The sequence below is a fragment of the Pristiophorus japonicus genome, chromosome 4 (genome assembly GCF_044704955.1).
Source record: "Pristiophorus japonicus isolate sPriJap1 chromosome 4, sPriJap1.hap1, whole genome shotgun sequence".
Classification (NCBI taxonomy): domain Eukaryota; kingdom Metazoa; phylum Chordata; class Chondrichthyes; family Pristiophoridae; genus Pristiophorus; species Pristiophorus japonicus.
Window position 1 is genome coordinate 306256285 of NC_091980.1, and position 26895 is coordinate 306283179.

General features: G+C 45.5%; 1 protein-coding gene across 3 annotated transcripts in view; it reads right to left on the reverse strand.

Moving 5' to 3' along the window:
• Positions 1 to 26895, reverse strand: part of rps6ka5 (ribosomal protein S6 kinase, polypeptide 5) — a 292840-nt gene that overhangs the window by 118036 nt on the left and 147909 nt on the right. For all 3 annotated transcript variants that reach the window (XM_070879670.1, XM_070879669.1, XM_070879671.1), the window contains 2 exons: positions 11266 to 11381; positions 4233 to 4340 (listed from right to left, as the gene is read on the reverse strand). In XM_070879670.1, the coding sequence (XP_070735771.1) occupies positions 4233 to 4340; positions 11266 to 11381 (224 nt within the window). The remainder of the gene's footprint in view (positions 1 to 4232; positions 4341 to 11265; positions 11382 to 26895) is intronic.

Genomic DNA, 26895 nt, shown 5'->3' on the forward strand with positions numbered 1-26895 from the left:
AGAGTACTTAAGGAAGTGGCCCCTAAAAATAGTGGAGGCACTGATGGTCATTTTCCAACATTCTATCAACTCTGGATCAGTTCCTATGGAGTGGAGGGTAGCTAATGTAGCCCCACTTTTTAAAGAAGGAGGGAGAGAGAAAACAGCAAATTATAGATTGGTTAGCCTGACATCGGTAGTGGGGAAAATGTTGGAATCAATTATTAAAGGTGTAATAGCAGCGCATTTGGAAAGCAGTGACAGGATTGGTCCAAGTCAGCATGGATTTATGAAAGGGAAGTCATGCTCGACAAATCTTCTAGAATTTTTTGAGGATGTGAGGAGGATGCTAAGAGGCTGCAGGGTGACTTGGACAGGTTAGGGGAGTGGGCAAATGCATGGCAGATGCAGTATAATGTAGATAAATGTGAGGTTGTCCACTTTGGTGGCAAAACACGAAGGCAGAATATTATCTGAATGGTGACAGATTAGGAAAAGGGGAGGTGCAACGAGACCTGGGTGTCATGGTACATCAATCATTGAAAGTTGGCATGCAGGTACAGCAGGCGGTAAAGGCGGCAAATGGCATGTTGGCCTTCATAGCGAGAGGATTTGAGTATAGGAGCAGGGAGGTCTTACTGCAATTGTACAGGGCCTTGGTGAAGCCACACCTTGAATATTGTGTACAGCTTTGGTCCCCTAATCTGAGGAAGGACATTCTTGCTATTGAGGGAGTGCAGCGAAGGTTCACCAGACTGATTCCAAGGATGGCAAGACTGACATATGAAGAAAGACTGGATCGACTAGGCTTATATTCACTGGAATTTAGAAGAATGAGAGAGGATCTCAGAAACAAATAAAATTCTGACCGGATTGGACAGGTTAGATGCAGGAAGAATGTTCCCGATGTTGGGGAAGTCCAGCACCAGGGGTCACAGTCTAAGGATAAGGGGTAAGCCATTTAACACCGAGATGAGGAAAAATTTCTTTACTCAGAATTGTGAACCTGTGGAATTCTCTACCACAGAAAGTTATTCAGGCCAGGTCGTTAGATATATTCAAAAGGGAGTTAGATGTTACCCTTATGGCTAAAGGGATCAAGGGGTATGGAGAGAAAGCAGGAATGGGGTACTTAAGTTGCATGATCAACCATGATCATATTGAATGGTGGTGCAGGCGCGAAGGGCTGAATGGCCCACTCCTGCACCTATTTTCTATGTTTCAAACGCATGCAAAAGACACCATGGGCAGGTTCTGCAAGTCAAACTGTTGCACACAGCTTCACGGCATCACACCAACCACCACCCCAAATAGCCACTCCCTCCACCACCAGCGCACGGTGACTGTAATGTGTACTACCTATAGGATGCACTGCAGTAAGTTGCCAAGGCTTCTTCAACAGCACCTTCATAACCGGCGACCTCCACCACTTAGGACAAGGGCAGTAGGCACATAGGAACACCATTATCCTAAGCAAGTTTGTCAATACCAGTCTGTAGCCAGCTGCTAAGATTTGAGCCTCCGCGTGATACCCTGACTGATGTTCCATTCTCTCCTAGTCTGGAAAGTAATATGAAGATTTTGTATTAAGAAAATGACGGAGTCAGCAACTCACAGATGTAAACCATGACGCTGACCGTGTGTTCCAGTCTGCAGGCCCAAGAGCAGAAGCAGAGGAGACCTACTGACAGCAAAGACGTTTAAACAATGCAACGCCAATGGAATCCGAGGCCTAGCAGCAACACATAATTCAAGGTAAAAAAGGCATGTATGTGTTCTGGTGCTTGGACATCCAATGTATTACCACAGGCCACTGGTAATCTTACACCACTCGAGCACTACGGACATGATCTTTGCAGCGAGATAGCGGCAGGAAAAATGCAGGGAGCAGCACCAGCAATTATACATGGCCTTTTTCAATCTTACAAAGGCCTTTGACTCTGTCAACTCTGAGGGCTTATGGAGCGTCCTCCTCAGTTTTGGATGCCCCCAAATGTCAATATCCTTCGCCTGCTCCACGACGACACATGCAGGCCCGTGCATCTTACCAGCGGTTCCAATACAGACCCAATCCACGTCTGGACCGGGGTCAAACAGGGCTGCGTCATCGCTCAAACTCTTTTCTCAATCTTTCTCGCTGCCATGCTCCACCTCAGTCAACAAGCTCCCCGCTGGAGTGGAACTAAACTATAGACCCAGTGGGAAGCTATTTAACCTACGTGCCTCCAGGCTAGGTCCAAGATCACCCCAACCTCTGTTGTTGAGTTGAAGTATAAGGACGCCGCCTGCGTCTGCGCACATTCTGAGGCTGAACTCCAGGATATAGTCGATATATTCACCGATGCATATGAAAGCATGGGCCTTACGCTTAACATCCGTAAGACAAAGGTCCTCCACCAGCCTGTCCTCGCCGCACAGCACTGACTCCCAATCAAGATTCACGGTGCGGCCCTCGACAACGTGGACCACTTCCCATACCTCGGGAGCCTTTTATCAACAAAGGCAGACATTGATGTGGAGATTCAACATTGCCTCCAGTGCAGCCTTTGGCCACCTGAGGTAAAGAGTGTTCGAAGACCAGGCCCTCAAATTTACCACCAAGCTCATGGCCTACAGGGCTGTAGTAATACCCACCCTCCTGTATGGATCAGAGACATGGACAATGTACAGAAGAAACTTCAAGTCGCTGGAGATAGATCACTAACGATGTCTCCGCAAGATCCTGCAAATCCCCTGGGAGGACAGGCGCACCAACATCAGTGTCCTCGCCCAGGCTAACATCCCCAGCATTGAAGCACTGACCACACTCGATCAGATTCGCTGGGCAAGCCACATAGTTCGCATGCCAGATACAAGACTCCCGAAGCAATTGCTCTATGCGGAGCTCCTTCACGGCAAACGAGCCAAAGGTGGGCAGCGGAAACATTACAAGGACACCCTCAAAGCTCCCTGGTAAAGTGCGACATCACCACCGACACCTGGGAGTTCCTGGCTGAAGACTGCCCTAGGTGGAGAAAGTGGTATGTCCTAACTATACAGTATAAATGCACACGAGGCCCATGCTTGAGAGAAGGTCACTCTGTGACCAGGAATCTTTATTAGTTAGCACTCAAGTGATGAAGGTGGGTGGAGCTTCCCCTTTTATACCTGAAAGTCCAGGTTAGGAGTGTATCCCACAAGTTCACCACCTAGTGTTCATTGTTCTCACAGTGTACAATTTAGGTCAGTTTATACATGGGTTACAATGATGGTTGAATACACGACAGAAAGCACATCCGGGAGAGCATTGAGCTTTTTGAATCTCAACGCCGCGAACGTGAAGAGGTCAGGCGCAGGCAGCGGAAGGAGCGTGCGGCAAATCAGTCCCATCACACCACCCCCCCCTTCTCCCGACGAATGTCTGTCCCACCTGTGAAAGGGTCTGTGGCTCTCGTAATGGACTGTTCAGCCACCAAAGGACTCACTTTAGGAGTGGAAGCAAGTCTTCCTCGATTCCAAGGGACTGCCTGTGATGATGATGGCCATCCAATGTATTACCACAAATCACTGGTAATCTTACACCACTCAAGCCACAGGCTTAAAGATGTGTCTGATTTTGAACAGGGTTTGGCAAATTGAGAAAAACATTACCGCAGTAAAATACAACAAATTCACAGCATTACTAAGCGTTGCTCTCCCATTCTAATACAGGATGGTCCGGGACTCTCTGGCCCGGAAACATCTGTGGTTCGGCATTAGTTTGCAGAACTGCCGATGCGTGGGTGGCGCCTGGTTTCTGCACTGTTGGTGATGTGCAGGATCCTCACAAGCTTACTTCCTTTGTGTCTTGTATTGCCATTTTGTGGGCATCTTTTGTCAGTCTACTCTTTGCGACTCCGGAGGGGCATCTGTGCTTTCTTGATCGAGAGTCCGGGGGAGATTAAGTGTTATCATAGTACGTCCTGAATGACGGGAGCTGATTTTGGTGGGTGGGGGGATTTATACAATCAACCCCTTTGTTTATGACTGTGCAGAAAGAATTGTTGTCCTTGTTCCTACTCAAATAATTTCTAACTTCCCTGAGGGAGCATTCGCTATGACAATACTGCTGACCTCCCGTGGTTCAGAAAATTCTCTGTTTCGGCACCAGTCAGGTCCCAAGGGTGCCGGACCAGAGGTCCAACCTATATTTGATATTAATTTAAAACACACATTATTGCATCTCATCACTACATTATACATGCTGTAACAAGTAAGTTAAAAGGAACACTTACTTCATCTATTAGAAACTCTTTACTGAGTCCAAAATCTGTCAGAACCACATGGCCATTACTGTCGAGAAGTATATTCTCCAGTTTAATATCGCGATATATAATTCCAAGCTGTGGAAAACACAGTAAGCAAAAGTCACAAGATATAGGAACTTCTTTCCACAATATTGTACTTTAAAAACTTTAAACACCGTGTAGCTTTTCCACAGAGCTTTGTCCTTTTTAAAAATGTTTTTAACATATAAACTACACATTAGCTTATAGACAACATGGCACTCTACATTTCTGTACCATTTCAAATAGTTTCTCCATCGCTTGAAAGCCCTCGCGTGTCACACATTACTCCTGGTGTGATCCTGGACAGCGAGTGGCAGCAGGCTTTTTGACCAACTGGGGGTAGGGGGAGGGGCGTCATCGTGGCCAAGTCTAATACTGCCCTCACCCAATGTTCACAGAGCTTTGTCCTTTTTAAAAATGTTTTTAACATATAAACTACACATTAGCTTATAGACAACATAGCACTCTACATTTCTGCACCGTTTCAAATAGTTTCTCCATCGCTTGAAAGCCCTCGCGTGTCACACATTACTCCTGGTGTGATCCTGGACAGCGAGTGGCAGCAGGCTTTTTGACCAACTGGGGGTAGGGGGAGGGGCGTCATCGTGGCCAAGTCTAATACTGCCCTCACCCAATGTTCACGCGTGTGCACTTCTAACATGGAACATTGGAATAGTGATCAGGATCAGAAAGCCTGTGTTATGTCTGTGAACCTCACTTGTGTGCAAGCAGGTATAAAAGGCAGGCCACCACGTTGCTGCCTCACTTTGGAGTTATGTTAAAGAGAACAAGGTCACAATGGTTTGAGAGTACAACACAGTCTCGTGGAGTTATGCTGAATATAACAACTGGCGACGAGTTACAGATCACAAACTTCACGCAGAAATAGTTGCTGTTGGTATTCTTCAGAGATTTATTGGGGTGATGACTGGGATGCCTTCGTTGAGCGCCTCGACCAGTACTTTGTGGCCAACGAATGGGACACGGCTGAAACAGCGATCAAGCGCAGGGCAATTCTCCTCACCGTATGTGGGTCATTGGTATATGGCCTCCTGAAGAAATTTCTGGCACCGGTCAAACTAACGGACAGATCATACGCAGAGCTGTGCACGCTGGCTAACGAACACCTCAAGCCAAAGGAGAGCATCCTGATGGCCAGGTACGGCTTTTACACGCACCGTTGCTCCGAAGGTGAGTTTCGTTGCCGACCCAAGAGACCTTGGGGTGCAGTGCGACTTTGCAGGATTCTTGGGGAAAATGTTGCAGGACTTTTTCGTGCTTGGAATTGGCCACGAGGGCATCCTTTGCAAACTGCTGTGTGCCGAATCCCTGGATCTGAGCAAGGCCATCAAGATTGCACAAGCCTTCACATCCACGAGCGACAACACGAAGCAGATATCTTCACAGAATCACAGCTCACCGGCAAGTATTGTGCTTAAAATAATGCCTTCAATAGGCAGGATTGTACATGGTAGGGCCCACACAGCCGCAGAGGCCAGGCCCAGGGTGACTCAGAGGCCACTGGAGAGTGCTAATGTGAATCCATTAATGCCATGCTGGCGCTGCGGGGCAGTCACAGAGCCCATCAATGTCGTTTCGAGCACTACATGTGCAAGGACTGTGGAACAATGGGGCACCTCCAGCAATTGTGCAAGCGACCTTGGACTTACCATGTGACAAATTCAGCAGAGAGCGACCGATCCGGCGCGGATCACACTGAACGTGCAGGAGAGGCAACCCAACTGGAGGATGAGAAGAAAGTGTATGGGGTACACACTTTCACCACCAAAAGCCCTCCAATAATGTTAAAAGTTAAACTTAATGGCATTCCAGTCTCCATGGAATTGGACATGGGGGGACGAGTCAATCGATTATGAGCCAGAAGGCCTTTGAGAAACTGTGGAGTAACAAGGCAGAGGCCAAAACTGAGCCCGATTCACACAACGCTGCGCAATTACACCAAAGAACTCATACCTGTTATCGGCAATGCGGCAGTGAAAGTATCGTATGACGGAATGGTGCATGTCTTACCACTATGGATTGTACCAGGCGATGGGCCAACGATGTTCGGCAGGAGCTGGCTAGGCAAGATACGGTGGAACTGGGACGACATCAAAGCAGTATCCTCGGCGGATGACGCCCCATGCGCTCAGGTGCTAAACAAATTCCCGTTGCTATTTGAGCCAGGCATTGGCAACTTCACAGGCGCCAAAGTGCAGATCCACCTTGTTCCTGGGGCACGGCCCGTTCATCACAAGGCTCGAGCAGTCCCATATATGACGAGAGAAAGTCGAAATCAAGCTGGACAGACTTCAACGAAAGGGAATCATATCGGCAGTTGAGTTCAACGAGTGGGCCAGTCCAATCGTGCCGGTACTAAAGAGCTATGGGGCGATCAGAATCTGCAGGGACTACAAGGTGACGATCAACCGAGTCTCGTTGCAGGACCAGTACCACTACCCAAAGCGGAGGACTTATTCGCAATGCTAGCAGGGGGAAAGTCGTTCACCAAGCTAGACCTCACCTCCACGTACATGACACAGGAGCTGGCTGAACCATTAAAGAAGTTGATGTGCATCAACACGCACAAAGGACTGTTCGTGTATCACAGATGCCCCTTTGGGATTCGCTCGGTGGCAGCCATCTTCCAGAGGAACATGGAGAGTCTGCTGAAATCGGTTCCATGTACAGTGGTGTTCCAGGACGACATCTTGATCACTGGTCGAAACACCACTTAACACTTGCACAACCTGGAGGAGGTTCTAAAGTGACTAGACAGAGTGGGACTCAGGCTGAAATGCTCCAAGTGTGTTTTCCTGGTGCCAGAAGTCGAATTTCTGGGGAGAAAGATTGCAGCGGATGGCATCAGACCCCCGGACTCTAGCGCAGAAGCCATCAAGCATGCACCCAGACCAAAGAACGTGATGGAACTGCGTTCGTTCCCGAGACTCCTCAACCACTTTGGTAACTTTCTTCCAGGATTGAGCACTTTGCTGCTACGCAAGGGTGACGACTGAGTTTGGGATAAATCTCAAGAAACAGCCTTTAACAAGGCCAGAAACCTGCTATGCTCCAACAAATTACTTGTATTGTATGACTCATGTAAACGTTTAGTACTAGCATGTGATGTGTCGTCATATGGGGTCGGGTGTGTGTTACAGCAAGCAAATGTGTCAGGCAAACTGCAACCTGTTGCATATGCGTCCAGAAGTTTATCCAAGGCTGAAAGAACCTACAGTAGGGTTGAGAAGGAAGCGTTGGCTTGTGTATACGGGGTTAAGAAAATGCACCAATATCTATTTGGTTTCCGGTTCGAGCTCGAAACCGATCACAAACCGCTCACATCATTGCTCTCAGAAAGCAAAGGTATCAACACCAATGCTTCGTCCCGCATCCAAAGATGGGCACCAACATTGTCTGCATATGACTATGTAATCTGCCACAGACCAGGCACAGAGAACTACGCCGATGCCCTCAGTCGGTTGCCATTGCCCACCACCGGGATGGAAATGGCGCAACCCACAGACTTGCTTCTGGTAATGGATGCTTTTGAGTGCGAGAGGTCACCCGTCACGGCTCGCCAGATCAAGTCCTGGACCAACCAAGACCCCCTGGTATCACTAGTAAAAAGATGCATCCTCAATGGGAGCTAGTCGGGGGTTCCTAGGGAAATGCAAGAGGAAATTAAGCCATTTCACCGACGCAAGTACGAACCGTCAGTCCAGTCGGATTGCCTCCTATGGAGGAATCGCGTGATTTTGCCCAAAAAGGGCAGGGAAATGTTTATACCCAACCTACATAGTATCCACCCAGCCATAGTCATGAAGAAGTATATCGCCAGGTCGCATGTCTGGTGGCCCAAATTAGAGTCATGCATACACCAATGCGACACCTAAGCAATGCACCCAGGGAGGCCCCACTGAGTCTGTGGTCATGGCCCTCCAAACCGTGGTTCAGGGTCCACATAGATTTTGCTGGCCACTTTCTAGGGAAGACGTTTCTAGTAGCAGTGGATGCTTACTCAAAAAGGATTGAATGCATAATAATATCATGTACGTCCAATGCCACCATTGAAAGCCTCAGGACCATTTTCGCCACCCATGGGTTGCCCAACGTCATTGTTAGTGACAATGGACCATATTCCACTAGCTCGGAATTCAACGAATTCATGACCCGCAATGGCATCAAGCAGGTCAGGTCTGCCCCATTTAAGCCCACATCCAACAGCCAAGCGGAACGGGCAGTCCAAACCATCAAGCAAAGCTTGAGCTGCGTAACGGATGGCTCCTTGCAGACCCGGTTATCTAGGGTTCTGCTCAGCTACCGGACGCGCCCCCACTCGCTCACCAGGGATCCCCCTGCAGAATTGTTAATGGAGAGTGCTCAAAACCAGGCTCTCCTTAGTCCATCCGGACCTCAATGATCACGTAAAAACCCGGCGGCACAGGCATAACATGTACCATGATCGCGCGGCGGCCTCGTGACATTGAAGTCAATGACCCGGTGTTTATTCTAAATTACGGTCACGGTCCCAAGTGGATTGCTGGCACTGTCTTAACCAAGGAGGGGAATGGAGTGCTGTGAAATTGTTGAATGGCAAACGTGCAGAAAACACCTGGATCAGACCAAACTGTGATTCATGGACTACCAAGAACAGTTTGAGGAAGACCCCACCATTTATAATCCACCAACACACATCCAACCAGCAATTGACCTCGCTGTCAACCACGAGAATGAACCCACCATGCATGACCAGACCAGCCGAGCTGCCGCGCTGCGATGACCTGACCAACTTACCCATACCAGGATGTCAACTCAGGCGATCAACCAGAGAACGCAGACTGCCAAATCGCCTCAACCTGTAAATAACTTGTACTCAAGATTTGCCGGGGGGGGGGGGGGGGGGGGAAAGTGATGTTATGTATATGTGAACCTCACCTGTGTAAGACTTGCCACTAGAGGGCACACCTGTGGGAGACCTATGGGTCACCTGTATACCCTGGTGCAAGCAGGTATAAAAGGCAGGCACCACATTGCTGCCTCACTTTGGAGTTATATTAAAGAGACCAAGGACACAATAGTTTGAGAGTACAACACAGTCTCGTGGAGTTATCCTGAACATAACAGCCTGGTCAAATTCCGCTTCCGCAACCCAGACACTGAAACCAATGTAGCATCCCCACCACTGTTCTGGCTGACACCAGGTAACTCAGCACAGGCCAGGGATCAAAACTAGGACTTTCCCATATCATCAACTATAATCCCTGTTCTTTTTGCTGAATTATTTTATATTCTTTCTTTTCACACAATCCAACATTTTACAATTCCTTTTTAAATAATTTTTCAGTCTCTGCCTCAATAATCAGTTGTAATAAAGAATTCCACATGTTAATAACCCCCATGTGAAAACATTTCTTCACACTTCCCCCTCCATTCCTCTAGTGCTGATTCTCAGTCTACGGTCTCTTTATCAACTCCCAACCAGTGGCAACAATCTTTCATTATTTACCCTCTTAAAAGCTTTCACAATATCTTTAATGGATTTGTTTGATTCACATGGGAGTTAGGAAGAGAGCAGAGAGATTTTGGAAACGAGGAGTGCATTCTGATGACAGATAGAAGCTTGAACTCCATCTAGTGGTAGCTTGCAAAGCATCTACAGCACAGAAATAGGCCATTCGGCCCAACTAGTCCATGCTTGATTATCCACACGAGCCTCCTCCTACTCTAATTACCTCTGCTGCTGTATCCCTCTCCTTCATGTATTTGTCGTGGGAGAATTTGAGTCGACTGAAAACACAGCCAGAGAGATTCTGAGGCGGCTTTCAGAAAAAGGGGTTGGGAGAAGTAAAAAGACAATTATGTTCAGGGAAGGCATTACAGAAGGTAGGACCTACACCAACTAAGGATACCAAGAGGAGGAATGCACAGTAAGCCACAGGCAGATGACTGTAGGCTGGGGCGTACTGCTGGAGGTGGTTGAAGTTGTAAAAGAGAACAAGGATGTTGAATCCGGTGCACTGGGAGCCAGGGAAGGTTATGGTGGACAAGGGGTGATAGATGAGCAGGACTTGGTGTGGGACAGAATGTAGGTAGCAGAGCTTTGGACAAGTTAGACTTTGTGTAGGAAGGAGGTCAGGAGGCTGAAGTTTGCAAAGTTGAGTCTTGAGGTGACAAAACTGTGGATAAGAGTTTCAGCAGCGGTGATAATGACAAATTAGGGATGAAGGTGGGTGATGTTGTGGAGGGGCATGCAAGTGATCTTGGTGTTGGATCGAAGCTCTGCTCCAGATCAAATGGGACACCCAAGTGGTGCGACGTATCAAACCAGTGTGACATTTCAAATCATAAACTGTTCTGAACAATAAAATGTCGGGCCCTATGTTGTGGAGGCAATAAATGATAATTTAAAAGTAAAAGAATATATTTTTTTAGCCCCTGAAATTCAACTACTGGCAAATGACTGGAATAGGGGACCGAGTAACGATTCAGGTACTGTCATATTCAAAAGTAAAAGACACTGGAATGTTTGCTGTTGCCACTTCGTAATCAGCGTAAAATATCTCTGCAACGCTGCTCCCTTTGTATTAATTCCACACACCTTATTGCCTTGATTGTATCTCATGGGTTTATCCATCAAATAGATGCCTTCTACTGTGCAAAATACAGAAATTTTTTTAATCGGAGAAAGTAAACTGGTATTTTGAACCACAGAGATTATTGATTTGAGATTACTCCCAGGTGTCCGTAATTCTATACTTCAAGTAACAAAAATATATATTTTTTAAACTAAACTAACTGTGTTGGCACAGATAAAACAAAACATTCAATGACTTTGCAACACTCTTACTTTAGAAGCACTGAAATTATGTTCTCCTAATCCACGAAGTAAATCAGGGTTATTGTGCATCCCCTATACCTAATCAATCCCAGAAGTAGACAGATAATGCAATCCTTGTCCAGTAGTGATGCATCTTACCTTGTGTAGATGTTCCAGTGCCAGCACTATCTCCCCACTGTATATTCTCACAGCATTTTCTGTGAAGCGCTCCCTCTGTGACAAGTGAGTGAACAATTCGCCTCCATTTACATAATCTGTCATAAAAAATAAAACATTACACATGAGGAAGAAACCATAGTAATCTCCAGAATTCAATAAGATAGAAAAAAAAACAGGGCAGATATTACCACACAGAAACAGGTGTTCAGTGGCATTAAGCCATGATATTTCACGCATACAAAAATCCAGCATTCAATTTTTGCCATGTTTGTTTAAAGAGTACTAAAAACTAATTTTCCAACTGTACCCACATAAAATACTGCTTGCATTAGTTTCATACAAAATTTAAGAAACTTAGCTTAGCAAAGAAATAAAATTTATGAAACCACATTTTTATTACAATTCCTATCATATTCCTTACTGCGTTTGCAGAAAAAATTGAAGGCAAAAAGTTAAGATTTGTTTTACCCCAGAACATGCTGTGCACAGATTTACATTAGAGCTTCACACTTGTGAAACTTTGATTATATTTGACATTTAAATATAAAGACCCCACATTTCGTGCCGCGGCGAAAACGGCGCACCTCCGAGCTGGGCGCCTGTTTTTCGCGCCGAAAACTGCGCCTAAAAAAAAATCCGATATTCTCGAGCTCCTTGGAGCTCGATGTCTGCTTGGCGTGGCGCGCTCTTCGCAGCAGGGGGCGGAGCCTAACACTCGCGCCGATTTTCTAAGCAGCAGGGGGCGGGTACAATTTAAAATTAGCCTTCGTGATGCTGGCAACGCTGCGCGTGCGCGTTGGAGCGTGCGCGCACGCGCAGTCTCACACAAACATTGGCACTCGGCCATTTTTAAAAATACTACAGAAAAAGTGAAGATTTGTTTCTTGGACCCCTGCAAAGGCTTGTAATTTTATTTTTTTTGATATTTCTGTGTGTGAGGGAGTGCTTTTAGCAGCACTGCTGAATAAATCACCTGCTGAAATCAGTGAGTTCAGCTTTTCACTGCTAAACTTGCAGAACCGGTGCTGCATTGGTGCATGCAAATTAAGGACTGTGTATTTGGAGAAATAAGAGTGCCAATTCAACTTTGCAATAATATGTGGTGTTGACAATGCAGCACCCATTCTGCAAATTTAAATATAAAACTGTCGATGTGGCTGCCTCTCCCTGTCCAAATGGCCTCAGTCCCCCTCACAGCTCGAAGGCTGCTGCTGTATCTTCGACTGCCGGCCAGCCACTGACGCCGCTGATATCCTATGGCCGAATGGCCTCACGTCCGTCCGCTGCTGATTCTTTGGCTGCCGGCCAGCCACTGACGCCGCCCCTAAAGCGTGGCCGAATGGCCTCAAGAACCTTAATGAGCTGCGTGTGTCCTGCATTGATTCTTCGGCTGCCGGCCAGCCACTGACGCCGCTGCTATCTCATGGCCGAATGGCCTCACATCGGTCCGCTGATTCTTCGGCTGCCGGCCAGTCACTGACACCGCTGATATCTCATGGCCGAATGGCCTCTGGTCCGTCCGATGCTGCTTCTTCGCGGCCAGCCACGAAGAGAATGAAGGCCTGCCTCAAGCACTGCAGCTCAGTTCGAAGCTTGCTGCCGCTGCCGTCGAGACACTGATGCCACACCGCTGCCTGTCTCCAACATGAAAGACCTGCCTGAAGTACTTTCACACAGGTAGGAACATGGTTTATTTAATCTTTTCTTTGCTTATAAATTTTTATTCAGGTTGGATTTATTTGTATAATATTTGTATAAGTATAACTAAGGATTGATTGTAGAATTTAATGACTTCCCTTCCCCCCCCCCACCTCGTTCCCTACGCCTAATTTGTAACCTACGCCTGATTTTCTAAAGTGCAGACAAGGTTTTTTCGAGCGTACAAAAATCTTCACTTACTCCATTCTGAGTTAGTTTGGAGTAAGTTTTCACTCACGAAACTTTGAAATCAGGCGTAAGTGGCCGGACACGCCCCCTTTTGAAAAGAAAATTCTGTTCCAAAGTGAAACTGTTCTACCTGACTAGAACTGGAGCAAACTAAATGTGGAGAATTCCGATTTCTAAGATACTCCGTTCTACACCAGTTGCTCCTAAAAATCAGGAGCAAATCATGTGGAAACTTGGGGCCACAAAGACTTGCATTTGTATAGCGCCTTTCACAACCTCAGGAAGTCCCAAAGCGCTTTACAAAGTAGTTTTGAAGTGTAGTCACTGTTGTAATGTAGGAAACGCTACAGCCAATTTGTGCACAGTAAGCTCCCACAAATAGCAATGGGATAATGACCAGATAATCTGTTGTTTAGTTATGTTGATTCTCCCCTGCTCTTCTTCGAAATAGTGCCACGGGGTCTTAAGTCCACCTGAGAGATCAGACGTTTAACATCTCATCTGAAAGACGGCACCTGACAGTGCAGCAATCCCTGCACTGGAGTGTCAGCCTAGATTTTCTGTTCAAGTCCCTGGTGTGGGACTTAAACCCACAACCTTCTGACTCAGAGGCAACAGTGCAACCCACTGAGCCACGGCTGACACATATACAACAAACAATACGGAACTAAAGATATTCTGGTTGAATCAATAAACACAGGAATAAAAAGTGATAAACCATTTGGGAGGACTGTACAAATCAACCCCTCCTAGCAAAACATTCTAAAAACCCAGCAGGCCAGCATCTGGCTTGATTTTCTAAGCAAGGGAACACACAAGGCAAGCCAAACTGAAAGTTAAAGTTTCCTTTGGCTCCATTTGTACCAAGTAGGTGGCCGGTCACTGATATTTTCAAGCCATCAACATGCAGTGCTCTGCAGGGCTCATTTCAAAGTAGAATCATTTGAGTTTCATGCATTTGACAAGGTGCCACATAAAAGGTTACTGCACAAGATAAAAGTTCACGGGGTTGGGGGCAATATATTAGCATGGATAGAGGATTGGCTAATTAACAGAACAGAGAGTCGCGATAAATGGTTCATTCTCTGGTTGGCAACCAGTAACTAGTGGGGTGCCGCAGGGATCAATGCTGGGACCCCCAACTATTTACAATCTATATTAACGACTTGGAAGAAGGGACTGAGTGTAACGGAGCCAAGTTTGCAGACGATACAAAGATAAGAGGAAAAGCAATGTGTGAGGAGAACACAAAAAATCTACAAAAGGACATATACAGGCTAAGTGAGTGGGCAAAAATTTAGCAGATGGAGTATAATGTTGGAAAATGTGTAGTCATGCACTTTGGCAGAAAAAAAAAATCAAAGAGCAAGTGATTATTTAAATGGAGAAAGATTGCAAAGTGCTGCAGTACAGCAGGACCTGGGGGTACTTGTGCATGAAAAGGAAAGTATGCAGGTACAGCAAGTGATCAGGAAGGCCAATGGTACCTTGGCCTTTATTGCAAAGAGATGGAGTATAAAAGCAGGGAAGTCTTGCTGCAACTACACAAGATATTGGTGAGGCCACACCTGGAATACTGCGTGCAGTTTTGGTTTACATATTTACGAAAGGATATACTTGCTTTGGAGGCATTTCAGAGAAGGTTCACTTGGTTGATTCCGGGGATGAGGGGGTTGAATTATGAGGAAAGGTTGAGTAGGTTGGGCCTCTACTCATTGAAATTCAGAAGAATGAGAGGTGATCTTATCGAAACGTATAAGATTATGAGGGGGCTTGACAAGGTGGATGCAGAGAGGATGTTTCCACTGATGGAGGAGACTAGAACTAGAGAGCATGATCTTAGAATAAGGGGCCACCCATTTAAAACAGAGATGAGGAGAAATTTATTCTCTGAGGATTGTAAATCTGTGGAATTCACTGCTTCAGAGAGCTGTGAAAGCTGGGACATTGCATAAATTTGAGACAGAAATAGACAGATTCTTAAACGATAAGGGGATAAGGGGTTATGGGGAGCGGGTGGGGAAGTGGAGCTGAGTCCATGATCCGATCAGTCATGATCTTATTGAATGGCGGAGCAAGCTCAAGGGGCCGTATGGCCTATTCTTGTTCTTATTGCTTATGTTCTTATATATTCTTCAGCATACAAAGAAAAAACAACAAAAAACACACAGCTAATTTTAAGTTTTGATACTAAATGAAAGAAACAGAAGAAGTATAAATATTAGTTTTTTTGCTGGCGTTGTTGGGACAGTTACCCAACATAACCCTATTCATAGATCAAACAGTGAGAGATTCCAAAGACTAACATGATCGTAGAATCATAGAATCATCATCTTCTTAGGCAGTCCCTCGGAGTTGAGGATGACTTGCTTCCACACTAAAAATGAGTGAGTCCTATGCGGGGCCTACAGTCTCTGACACAGGTGGGGCAGAGTGGTTGAAGGAACAGATGGGTGGAGTGCTTGGGTTGCCGCACGCTCCTTCCACTGTTTAAGCTTGGCTTCAGCTTGTTCTCGGCATAGAGACTCGAGGTGTTCGCTACCTACCCGGATGCTTTTCCTCCACTTTGTGCGGTCTTGGGCGAGGGATTCCCAGGTGTCGGTAGGGATGTTGCATTTTTTCCAAGATGGCTTTGAAGCGTTTCCTCTGCCCACCTGGGCCTCGCTTGCTGTGTCGGAGCTCCAAGTAGAGCGCTTGCTTTGGGAGTCTCGTGTCAGGCATGCGACATGGCCCGCCCAACAGAGTTGATCAGCGTGGTCAATGCTTCGATGCTGGGGATGTTGGCCTGAGTGAGAATGCGGACGTTGGTGCACCTATCCTGCCAATGGATTTGCAGAATCTTGCAGAGGCAGTGTTGGTTGTACTGCTCCAGTCCTTTGAGGTGCCTTCTGTACATGGTCCATGTCTCTGAGGCATATACTACTGCTCTGTAGACCATGAGCTTGGTGCCGGATTGGAGGTCCGGGTCTTCCTCAGGCGACCAAAGGCTGTATTGACACACTGAAGGCGATGTCAGTGAATACAATAGTAGAGCACAGAAGGAGGCCATTCGGTCCATCGAGTCTGCACCGGCTCTTTCAAAGAGCAATCCAGTTAGTCCCATTCCCCCACTCTTTCCCCATATTCCTGCAATTTTTTCTCCTTACTATTTATCCAATTACACTTTGAAGGCTACTATTAAATCTATCTGTAAAGTTGACCTGGAATATGTGGGAGTGGAATTAACGCCCATCATTTCAAACAACTAAAAGGTCATTTCAGGACTGATATCAGGAATTTCTTCACACAAAGTGATTATTGGACATCTAGATAAAGTCATTAAGACAAAAAAATCTGGAATCATTTAAGAAACAATTGGGTGCTAATGAGAGACAGTAGGAACTCTCTGGGTGGATGAATTAAATGGGCCGAATGGTCTTCCTCATCAGCAATTATCTTGTGATGTTGTGGATTTCAAGGCAAGCTGTAACAACAATAGCAACAACTTGTATTTATATTGTACCTTTAATGTAGTGAGACGTCCAAGGCGCTTCACAGGAGTATTATGAGATTTTAAAATTTGACAATGGTAATACAGATGTAATTTATCTAGATTTTCAAAAAGCCTTTGATAAAGTACCACATAATAGACTGATGAACAAGGTTGGAGAATGCAACGTCAGGGGACAAGTAGCAGAATGGATAGTTAGCTGGCTTCAAGACAGAAAGCAGAAAGTAGGGGTAAAGGGTAGCTATTCATAGTGGCAGAAGGTGGCTAGTGGTGTTCCACAAGGATCAGTGCTGGAACCACTGTTCACAATTTATATTAACAATTTTGACTTTGGAATCAAAAACACAATTTTTAAATTTGCGGATGATATAAAAATTGAGGGGGGGGGGGGATAATCAATGCTGAGGAGAACTGAAACAAATTACAGGACATTAATAAACATGCAAAATGGGCATATAATTGGCAAATGAAGTTCAACACAGGTAAATGTGAGATATTACATTTTGGTAGGAAGAATAGGGAGGTCAATTATTACTTGGAGGGTGTGAGTCTGGGTGGGGTCGAGGAACGACGGGATCTCAGAGTACTAATACACAAATCACTAAAAGTTGTGACAAGGTTAACAAGGCCATAAAAAAAGCAAACCAACCATGAGGGTTGATTTCTCGAGGGATATAATTGAAAAGTACAGAAGTTATGCTAAACCTGTATCGAACATTAGTTAGGCCACACTTGGAGTACTGCGTACAGTTCTGGTCGCCATATTATAAAAAGGATATCGATGCACTGGAGAGGGTTCAGAGAAAATTTACAAGGATGATACCAGAAATGCGAGGGTATGCATATCATGAATGGATGAACAGACTGGGTCCCTTTTCTCTTTAAAAAGGCTGAGGGGTCTTTAGAATTATGAAAGGTTTTGATAAGAGTAGATACAGAGAGTGTTTCCACATGTGGGGAAGAGCATAACTAGAGGCCATCAATACAAGATAGTCACCAACAAATACCCAAAGAGTGGTGAGAATGTGGAACTCGCTACCACAGGGAGTGGTTGAAGCAAATAGTATAGATACATTTAAGGGGAGGCTAGAGAATCATATGAGGGAGAAGGGAATAGTGGGTTATTCTGATAGATTTAGATGAGGAAAGACGTGAGGAGACTCGAATGGAGCAAAACGCCAACTATTTACAAACTATATTAACGACTTGGAAGAAGGGACTGAGTGTAACGTAGCCAAGTTTGCTGATGATACAAAGATGGGAGGAAAAGCAATGTGTGAGGAGGACACAAAAAATCTGCAAAAGGACAAAGACAGGCTAAGTGAATGGGCAAAAATTTGGCAGATGGAGTATAATGCTGGAAAGTGTGAGGTCATGCACTTTGGCAAAAAAAAATCAAAGAGCAAGTTATTATTTAAATAGAGAAAGATTGCAAAGTGCCGCAGTACAGCAAGACCTGGGGGTACTTGTGCATGAAACACAAAAGGACAGTACGCGGGTACAGCAAGTGATCAGGAAGGCCAATGGTATCTTGGCCTTTATTGCAAAAGGGATGGAGTATAAAAGCAGGGAAGTCTTGCTAAAGCTATACAAGGTTTTGGTGAGGCCACAACTGGAATACTGCGTGCAGTTTTGGTTTACATATTTAAGAAAAGAATATACTTACTTTGGAGGCAGTTCAGAGAAGGTTCATTAGGTTGATTCCAGGGATGAGGGGGTTGACTTATGAGGAAAGGTTGAGTAGGTTGGGCTCATTAGAATTCAGAAGAATGAGAGGTGATCTTATCGAAACGTATAAGATTATGAGGGGGCTTGACAAGGTGGATGCAGAGAGGATGTTTCCACTGATTGGACACACTAGAACTAGAGGGCATGATCTTAGAATAAGAGACCGCCCATTTAAAACTGAGATGAGGAGAAATTTCTTCTCTGAGGGTTGTAAATCTGTGGAATTCGCTGCCTCAGAGAGCTGTGGAAGCTGGGACATTGAATAAATTTAAGACAGAAATAGACAGATTCTGAAACGATATTGGGATAAGGGGTGATGGGGAGCCGGCAGGGAAGTGGAGCTGAGTCCATGATTAGATCAGCCATGATCTTATTGAATGGCAGAGCAGGCTCGAGGGGCCGTATGGCCTCCTACTGTTCCTATTTCTTATGTTCTTATAAACGCCAGCATGGACTGATTGGGCCAAATGGCCTGTTTCTGTGCCGTATGTATATCCTATGTAATCAAATGACCTTCAGTAATTTGCTAATAATCAACCAGGCTATATCAAATTAATACAGCCTGAATGAAAAACATCAACGTCCCAGATCACTTAACATGAGTGCTGTTAAGAGATTACTAGCCATCAAGTGAAAAATCTAGGTAGTAATATCTTATTCGACCCACAAGACGTACCGATGTCACAGAGCATTCGTAATCTATGCCCCTAGTCATAAAACATTTGCAGTCATTTCTCCAAATTAGGTCTAGGTTTGAAGTTAATATTAACCGGCCAGAAAGAGGCCAATATATTTATAGCTCTAATATTCTGGAACCAATTCCTCTAGAAATTGATTCCATAATTGAATAAGTTCCAATTAATGTCGAAGCTGGCCAACCCCCTCCTTGCCTGTGGGCAGTTCCTGCAATGAAACAATGCACCTGTGAACTTGATTTCATTATAAAGCATCTGTTGTCATGGGGGAATGTCTGGAAAGCATTGTATGGACAGAGCTCAACTCACTATAATCCAGGCCCCCAATGGTAGGTCTAACCATATGGCACCATTTAACATCCAACATTCTCAGCCATTTTGGTTAGAGGCAACCAGTGAAACCTGTCCAACGAAGGTTATGGTCATCTGCCCCAACATCTCCTCACAAGTCTCAGTGCCAAAAATGTTTTTTGAAACACTTCTGTTTATTATTGGTGGATGCTGAGTCTGGACCACTGCTGGGTCTTGCATTACTGCTACAGGAATTGTTGTGAACCCAAGAAAAGTTTACAAAAAAAAAAAAAATTGCAACAATGAAATTTTCCATTTTAAAAGGTTACTTGCGTCACCAATTCACACTCCTTTTTTTCTGTATCTGTTAACATGACGATAAATCTTAATGCTACAACATTGATCATTTAAAATTTATTGGTGACCGTCAGTGAATAAATGCCTCATATGCATCCACACTTCCCCCGTGAAACTTTTCCATTTCTCACTAAGTGATCCTGCCCTGCTGCTCTCTTTGTGGCAACATATTACTTGGCAATAGTTTTAAAGCTTTTTTGTATGGTGGACTCCTTGAGAATAATATATTTCTAGGAAGCTCCTGCAAATACTAATAAACTCCAGGAACACCCTATTCTAATATCCAAGACAGTGTAGGCTAACCAAAGGGAAAACTTGCTTTCTAATGCGCTAGTAAGTGAACAAATAGAAAAACCTGATTACCTGGAAGACACCCTGGTATCCCCTCATAGAACCTTTTAAGATCTGAGGAATCCAGTTTGAACACCTATTAGATGAAGGCATCAAGTGGGGACTAGATAGGAATAGTGCAATCAAGCAGACGCAACATGGATTCATGAAGGGGAAATCATGTTTAACTAATTTACTAGAATTCTTTGAGGATATAACGAGCATGGTGGATAGAGGTGCACAGATGGATGTGGTGTATTTAGATTTCTAAAAGGCATTCGATAAGGTGCCACACAAAAGGTTACTGCAGAAGATAAAGGTACGCGGAGTCAGAGGAAATGTATTAGCATGGATAGAGAATTGGCTGGCTAACAGAAAGCAGAGAGTCGGGATAAATGGGTCCTTTTCGGGTTGGAAATCGGTGGTTAGTGGTGTGCCACAGGGATCGGTGCTGGGACCACAACTGTTTACAATATACATAGATGACCTGGAAGAGGGGACAGAGTGTAGTGTAACAAAATTTGCAGATGACACAAAGATTAGTGAGAAAGCGGGTTGTGTAGAGGACACAGAGAGGCTGCAAAGAGATTTAGATAGGTTAAGCGAATGGGCTAAGGTTTGGCAGATGGAATACAATGTGAGGTCATCCACCTTGGGAAAAAAAAAAACAGTAAAAGGGAATATTATTTGAATGGGGAGAAATTACAACATTCTGCGGAGCAGAGGAACCTGGGGGTCCTTGTGCATGAATCCCAAAAAGTTAGTTTGCAGCTGCAACAGGTAATCAGTAGGCGAATGGAATGTTGGTCTTCATTGCGAGAGGGATGGAGTACAAAAGCAGGGAAGTCCTTCTGCAACTGTATAGGGTATTAGTGAGGCTGCACCTGGAGTACTGCGTGCAGTTTTGGTCACCTTACTTAAGGAAGGATATACTAGCTTTGGAGGGGGTACAGAGACGATTCACGAGGCTGATTCCGGAGATGAGATAGATTGAGTAGACTGGGTCTTTACTCGGAGTTCAGAAGGATGAGGGGTGATCTTATCGAAACATTTAAAATAATGAAAGGGATAGATAAGATAGAGGCAGAGAGGTTGTTTCCACTGGTAGGGGAGACTAGAACTAGGGGGCACAGCCTCAAAATACGGGAAAGCCAATTTAAAACCGAGTTAAGGAATTTCTTCTCCCAGAGGGTTGTGAATCTGTGGAATTCTCTGCCCAAGGAAGCAGTTGAGGTTAGCTCATTGAATGTATTCAAATCACAGATAGATTTTTAACCAATAAGGGAATTAAAGGTTACGGGGAGCGGGCGGGTAAGTGGAGCTGAGTCCACGGCCAGATCAGCCATGATCTTGTTGAATGGCAGAGCAGGCTCGAGCGGCCAGATGGCCTACTCCTGTTCCTAATTCTTATTTTCTTATGTTGGAATTGAGAGCAGGCCAATCATCACTCCCTGATTTGCGTGACTCGGGGTTCAGTTTCTCAGACAAATGTTAAGGAAGATTCAACTCTTTTGAGTGGGGCTGAAACAGTTTATTAACTCCAATGCTCAATCATCCTCTCTGCAATGAGCCAAATCGGAGTTTGCTTTGGCATGCACCTGCTCATGGATATTAAGAAAGGAAAGGAACTTGCATTGCTATAGCACTTTTCACACCCTCATGATGCTCTAAAGTGCTTTTCACAGAGCAATTATTGTTGTCACATAGACAAACATGGCAGCCAATGAGATAAATGGCCAGTTAATCTGTTTTTAGTGGTGTTGGTTGAGGGATAAATATTGGCCAGAAAAAGTGGAGAAATCGTTTTGAACAGTGCCATGGGGTCTTCAACATCCACCTGAACCAGGAGACAGGACGTTAAACCCCACAATGTTGCACTCCCTTAGTACTGAACTCAAGCATCAATCTAGATTATGTGCTCGAATTGTGGCGTGGAGCTTGTACCCATGACTTTGAGACAGAGATGTGAGCCCCATCACTATGCCCAGCTGGCACTTTAGTAAGTGATGATAGACAGCTAAACGCCCATAAGCCCTACAAATCCTTCAATAATGCTAGATTGTAATTATTGTCCAAGAGCTGCCTACTAACTGCAGGTTATTGGACAGCAGTGTCTAGGCCAGACAGCCATCATCAGAGTATCTTGCATTGATTCTCAAGTCCTGGAAATAACGACCATCACCACCAAAGACAAGTTTTCTTTTATGGAGGGTCAGCATAACAACCAGACAGACCCCTGGTGCTGAATCTACCTCGACAGAATTTTTCTATGTCCGCACCAACCTCTCATCAATCACATTATTGGCTGTCCTACAGTACTTTCAACCATACATTGGATTTGACCAGTTCATATGCCATCAGTTGTCCTGCTACCTACAGAGCATCATATTCAAGTTCATGTGGTGATCACAATCAGGCATATGTGCAGGTGACTCAATCTTTATTCTGGCAGCTACAACAGTGTGGACACTGCTTCAGAGCAGCGATATTGTGTGTTGTTTTATCTAGTGTTGGATCAGGATGACTATTTTGTCTGTGGAGAGGAAGGAAAGGGTTATCACAGGACTTTCATATTATCCCAAACTTTCCGTTGCTCTTACTCCAGCCTCATGTGCATCCCCCACCCCTTCCTTCAACCCACCATTGGAAGCCATGCCTTTATCTGCCTACGCCCAAAACTAAATAACTCCCTCCCTAAATGCCTTGCCTTTCTATCACACTCTACTTTGAAACCCTTCTTTAAAAAATACCTCTTTGACCAAACGTTTGGTCAAGTTTCCAAATATCTCCTTTGGTTCAATCCTTTATTATCCCCTTACACCTCTGTGAAACACCTTGAGAAGTTTTTCTGTTATCCAAATGCATGTTGTTGGTGTATTAACACTACTGATGAGTATTTCTGGGCAATCACTATTGGTCACATTTGATACCAATGAACAGTTGCGTATATATAATTGTGCATATTGAGGTGGAATTTCTCATGTATTTGTGCCCAGAGACACCTTTAATCAGGCGGCAAGCAAATATGCAGCATAAAAGATTGTGGTGGATGCTCAGTTGGAGTATATTCAAGACAGATCGATAGATTTGTGGATATTAAGGGAAATCAAGGAATATGGAGATAGTGCGAGAAGGTGGAATTGAGGTAGAAGATCAGCCATGATCTTATTGAATGGTGGAGCAAGTTTGAAGGGCTGATTGGCCTACTCCCGCTCCTATTTCTTATTTTATGTAGTCTTCATGTGCTGTGCCCGGTACAACTGTGCCTTGATAGAATGCCTGAACCTTGACATACAGGGGTGGGGGAGAAGCCAATGAAGCAGAAGATCCTGGACTGTGGGAACCGGAGCTGAGGGATGTGGAGTGTCCACAGGAGTCGTCAGTTGAGAGGGCGAGGCAGTCAGAGGGCAGCTTATAGTGCAGGTGTTTACCCAATGAGTGTCTCCACAGAGGTTGCAACCAGAAGAAGGGTCAGACACAGCTTTCTTTAACTTCAAACACTTTTATTATTTAAAAAAAAGGTTCCATAGGATTAGTAAAAGTTAACTAGAAATTTTAACAACTACAAATTTCCTGAAAAAGTTAAGCTCTACTTAGATATTTGTACAAATTGTTACAGTAACTTCAATAAAACCTTAACTAGACCCGGGGATGTGTAGCTTCATTCGTGTTTTATGGCAATGTTAAACTCTTCAGAAAATTGGAATAACTATTTACAAGGAATATTCATTAATATTGGAAACCTAGATTAAACTTATTTTAACTTTAGAAAATGTCACAATTTTGGCAAACTTTGACATTTAAATAATTCAAAATGTTTTTACTTAGCAACAGTAACAATTCAAAATCAAGGTACCCAAAGAAGCGAGAGAGCAAAGTGACGGTCACAATCTTCCATCTGACAGCTTCCACCCACCACCCCCAACTCCCAACTAAGGTGAAAGAGGAGATAGTAGAGAAAGGAATTAAACTCCAAATCACCTCAGGGCAAAATGGCATGCCTGTCACCTAAATGAGCTCTTTGGTCAGCTGACCCCCTGTGCTATGTGTCTCAGCAAACTCTGGACATGAAAGGTGGGGCGAAGTGGAAAGGTGCCCAGGCTGATGAGTCGTGGGCCTGTGGTCAGTCCTTGTACAAGACTGCATGCTCCTGGACTAGGGCTGCTGCTGGCTGTGACCAATGCGGGAGAATCTAAGCAGCCTGCCATGTGCAGTGGCACCGTGCCTCCTGTTGGAAGGTCAGTCCAAGCCGATGCTGCAGCAGGCTCTTGGACCACACCTGCTGCCCTTCCAGTGCGTTCTTTATCGACAGCTCCAGTAATCAGCTCGATGGGTAACCATCAGATCCAGCAAGGCCTCAGTTGGAGCCTGGAAGCCACGATTCATAGCACCTCTCAGTATGTCACCTAAAGCCTCAAGAATAGAAGTCTAAGCGTCCATCAAGATGGAAGCCTGATTGCTCCCTCACCGTGCAGCAGGCTTGGAGGTCACACCCGCAAGAAGCCCTGTTACTTCTGATGGATTCCAGAATCTTCATGCACATCAGCAGGTGCCTCTTCGGGACTGCAGCCGTCAAATCACACTCCACTGACTCACTGGTCCATGGCTTACTTCTAGCCAATTCCTCCGGAGAGGTGGCAGCATCCTCAGAGTCCTCCACCTCCTCGTTCCTCGAAACTGGATTCTGATGCTGCCGAACTCACCTGGCCGTGAGACACACACCCAGTGAAATGTGTCCATGTTGGCACCCGGTTGCGGTGAACTGGGCGATTCTGCTTGGTGGTGGCCTGAAGGTGGGGGCAGGGGGTCAACTCTCAGGAAAGAAGACCGTTGTGCGGATCTGGCTTTCCATCGCCTCTTCATCTAGCATCTCAATGGGGCAAGTTGCACATCAAAGCCAAGGGTCACGTTCTCCAGCTCCTCTGGAAGTTGCTCCCTTCCCCTCACCCGTTCCTCTTCGCCCCACTCCTCATCAACGGCAACTGCCTTCCAGCACCTTGAGTGACCTGTGAAAAAAAAATGAATTGTGTTAGAATAGTTGCCTTTGCCACTGCTAGAATGCCCCACGGGGTAGGGGAAGGCTGGGCCCCAGTGTTGGAGCAATGAGACCCCTCAAGGGGACAGGTATTCACCTGGTTCGGAGCACTCCTCGTTCCGCCTGCACCACCCCTAACCAACGCCGCTGTCCCCCCCCCCCCCCTGCTCCCCCGACACAGTGATACGGCAGCCCAAGAGCTCGAATGCTTTCTCCTCATGGGGGATATCAGGGAGTGGAGGTAACCAAGTGCAATTTCTGGGTTACACCCCTGCAGGAAATTACAGCAATATATTTTTGGAAACCAACACCAAATTGAGAAGACCTTTATCAGAGTCAACTAATGAGCCCAGCTGCACATTCAATCACCCATAGACTGCCACCAGACGAGAGTTTTTTTTTTCGTTCTTGGGATGTGGTCGCCGCTGGCAAGGCCAGCATTTATTGCCCATCCTTATTTGCCCTTCAGAAGGTAGCGGTGAGCTGCCTTCTTGTATCGCTGCAGTCCATATGGTGAAGTACTCCCATCATGCTGTTAGGGAGAGAGTTCCAAGATTTTGACCCAGCGATGATGATGGAACAGCGACATATTTCCAAGTCAGGATTGGTGTGTGACTTGGAGGAAACTTGGAGATGATGGTGTTTCCATGCGCCTGCTGCCCTTGTCCTAGGTGGTAGAAGTCGCGGGTTTGGGAGGTGCCGAAGAAGCCTTGGCAAATTGATGCAGTGCATCTTGTAGATAGAAACATAGAAAATAGGTGCAGGAGTAGGCCATTCGGCCCTTCTAGCCTGCACCGCCATTCAATGAGTTCATGGCTGAACATTCGACTTCAGTACCCCATTCCTGCTTTCTCGCCATACCCCTTGATCCCCCGAGTAGTAAGGACCTCATCTAACTCCTTTTTGAATATATTTAGTGAATTGGCCTCAACAACTTTCTGTGGTAGAGAATTCCACAGGTTCACCACTCTCTGGGTGAAGAAGTTCCTCCGCATCTCGGTACACACTGCAGGCACGGTGCGCCAGTGGTGAAGAGAGTGAATGCTTAAGGTAGTGGATGAGGTGCCAATCAAGCGGGCTGCATTGTCCTGGATGGTGTCAAACTTCTTGAGTGTTGTTGGAGCTGCACTCATCTAGGCAAGTGCAGAGTACTCCATCACACTCCTTGTAGATGGTGGAAAGGCTTTGGGGAATAAGGAGGCAAGAAACTCGCCACAGAATACCCAGCCTCTGACCTGCTCCTGTAGCCACAGTATGTGTGTGTCTGGTCCAGTAATGTTTCTGGTCAATGGTGATCCTCAGGATGTTGATGGTGGGGGATTTGGCGATGGTAATGTCATTGAATGTCAAGGGGCAGAGGTTAGATTCTCGCTTGTTGGAGATAGTCATTGCCTGGCACTTGTGTGGCACGAATGTTACGAGCCATTTATCAGCCCAAGCCTGAATGTCGTTCAGGTCTTGCTGTATAAGGGCATAGCCTGCTTCCTTATCTGAGGAGTTGCTGATCGAACTGAACACAGTGCAATCATCAGCAAACATCTCCACTTCTGACCTAACGATGGAGATAAGCTCATTGATGAAATAGCTGAAGATGTTTTGGCCTAGGAACTCCTGCAGTGATGTTCTGGGGCTGAGATGATTGGCCTCTAACAACCACAACCATATTCTTTGTGCTAGATATGATTCCAGACAGTGAAGAGTTTTCCCCGATTCCCATTGACTTCAGTTTCACTAGGGCTCCTTGATGCCACACTTGGTCAAATGCTGCCTTAATGTCAAGGGTAGTCACTCTCACC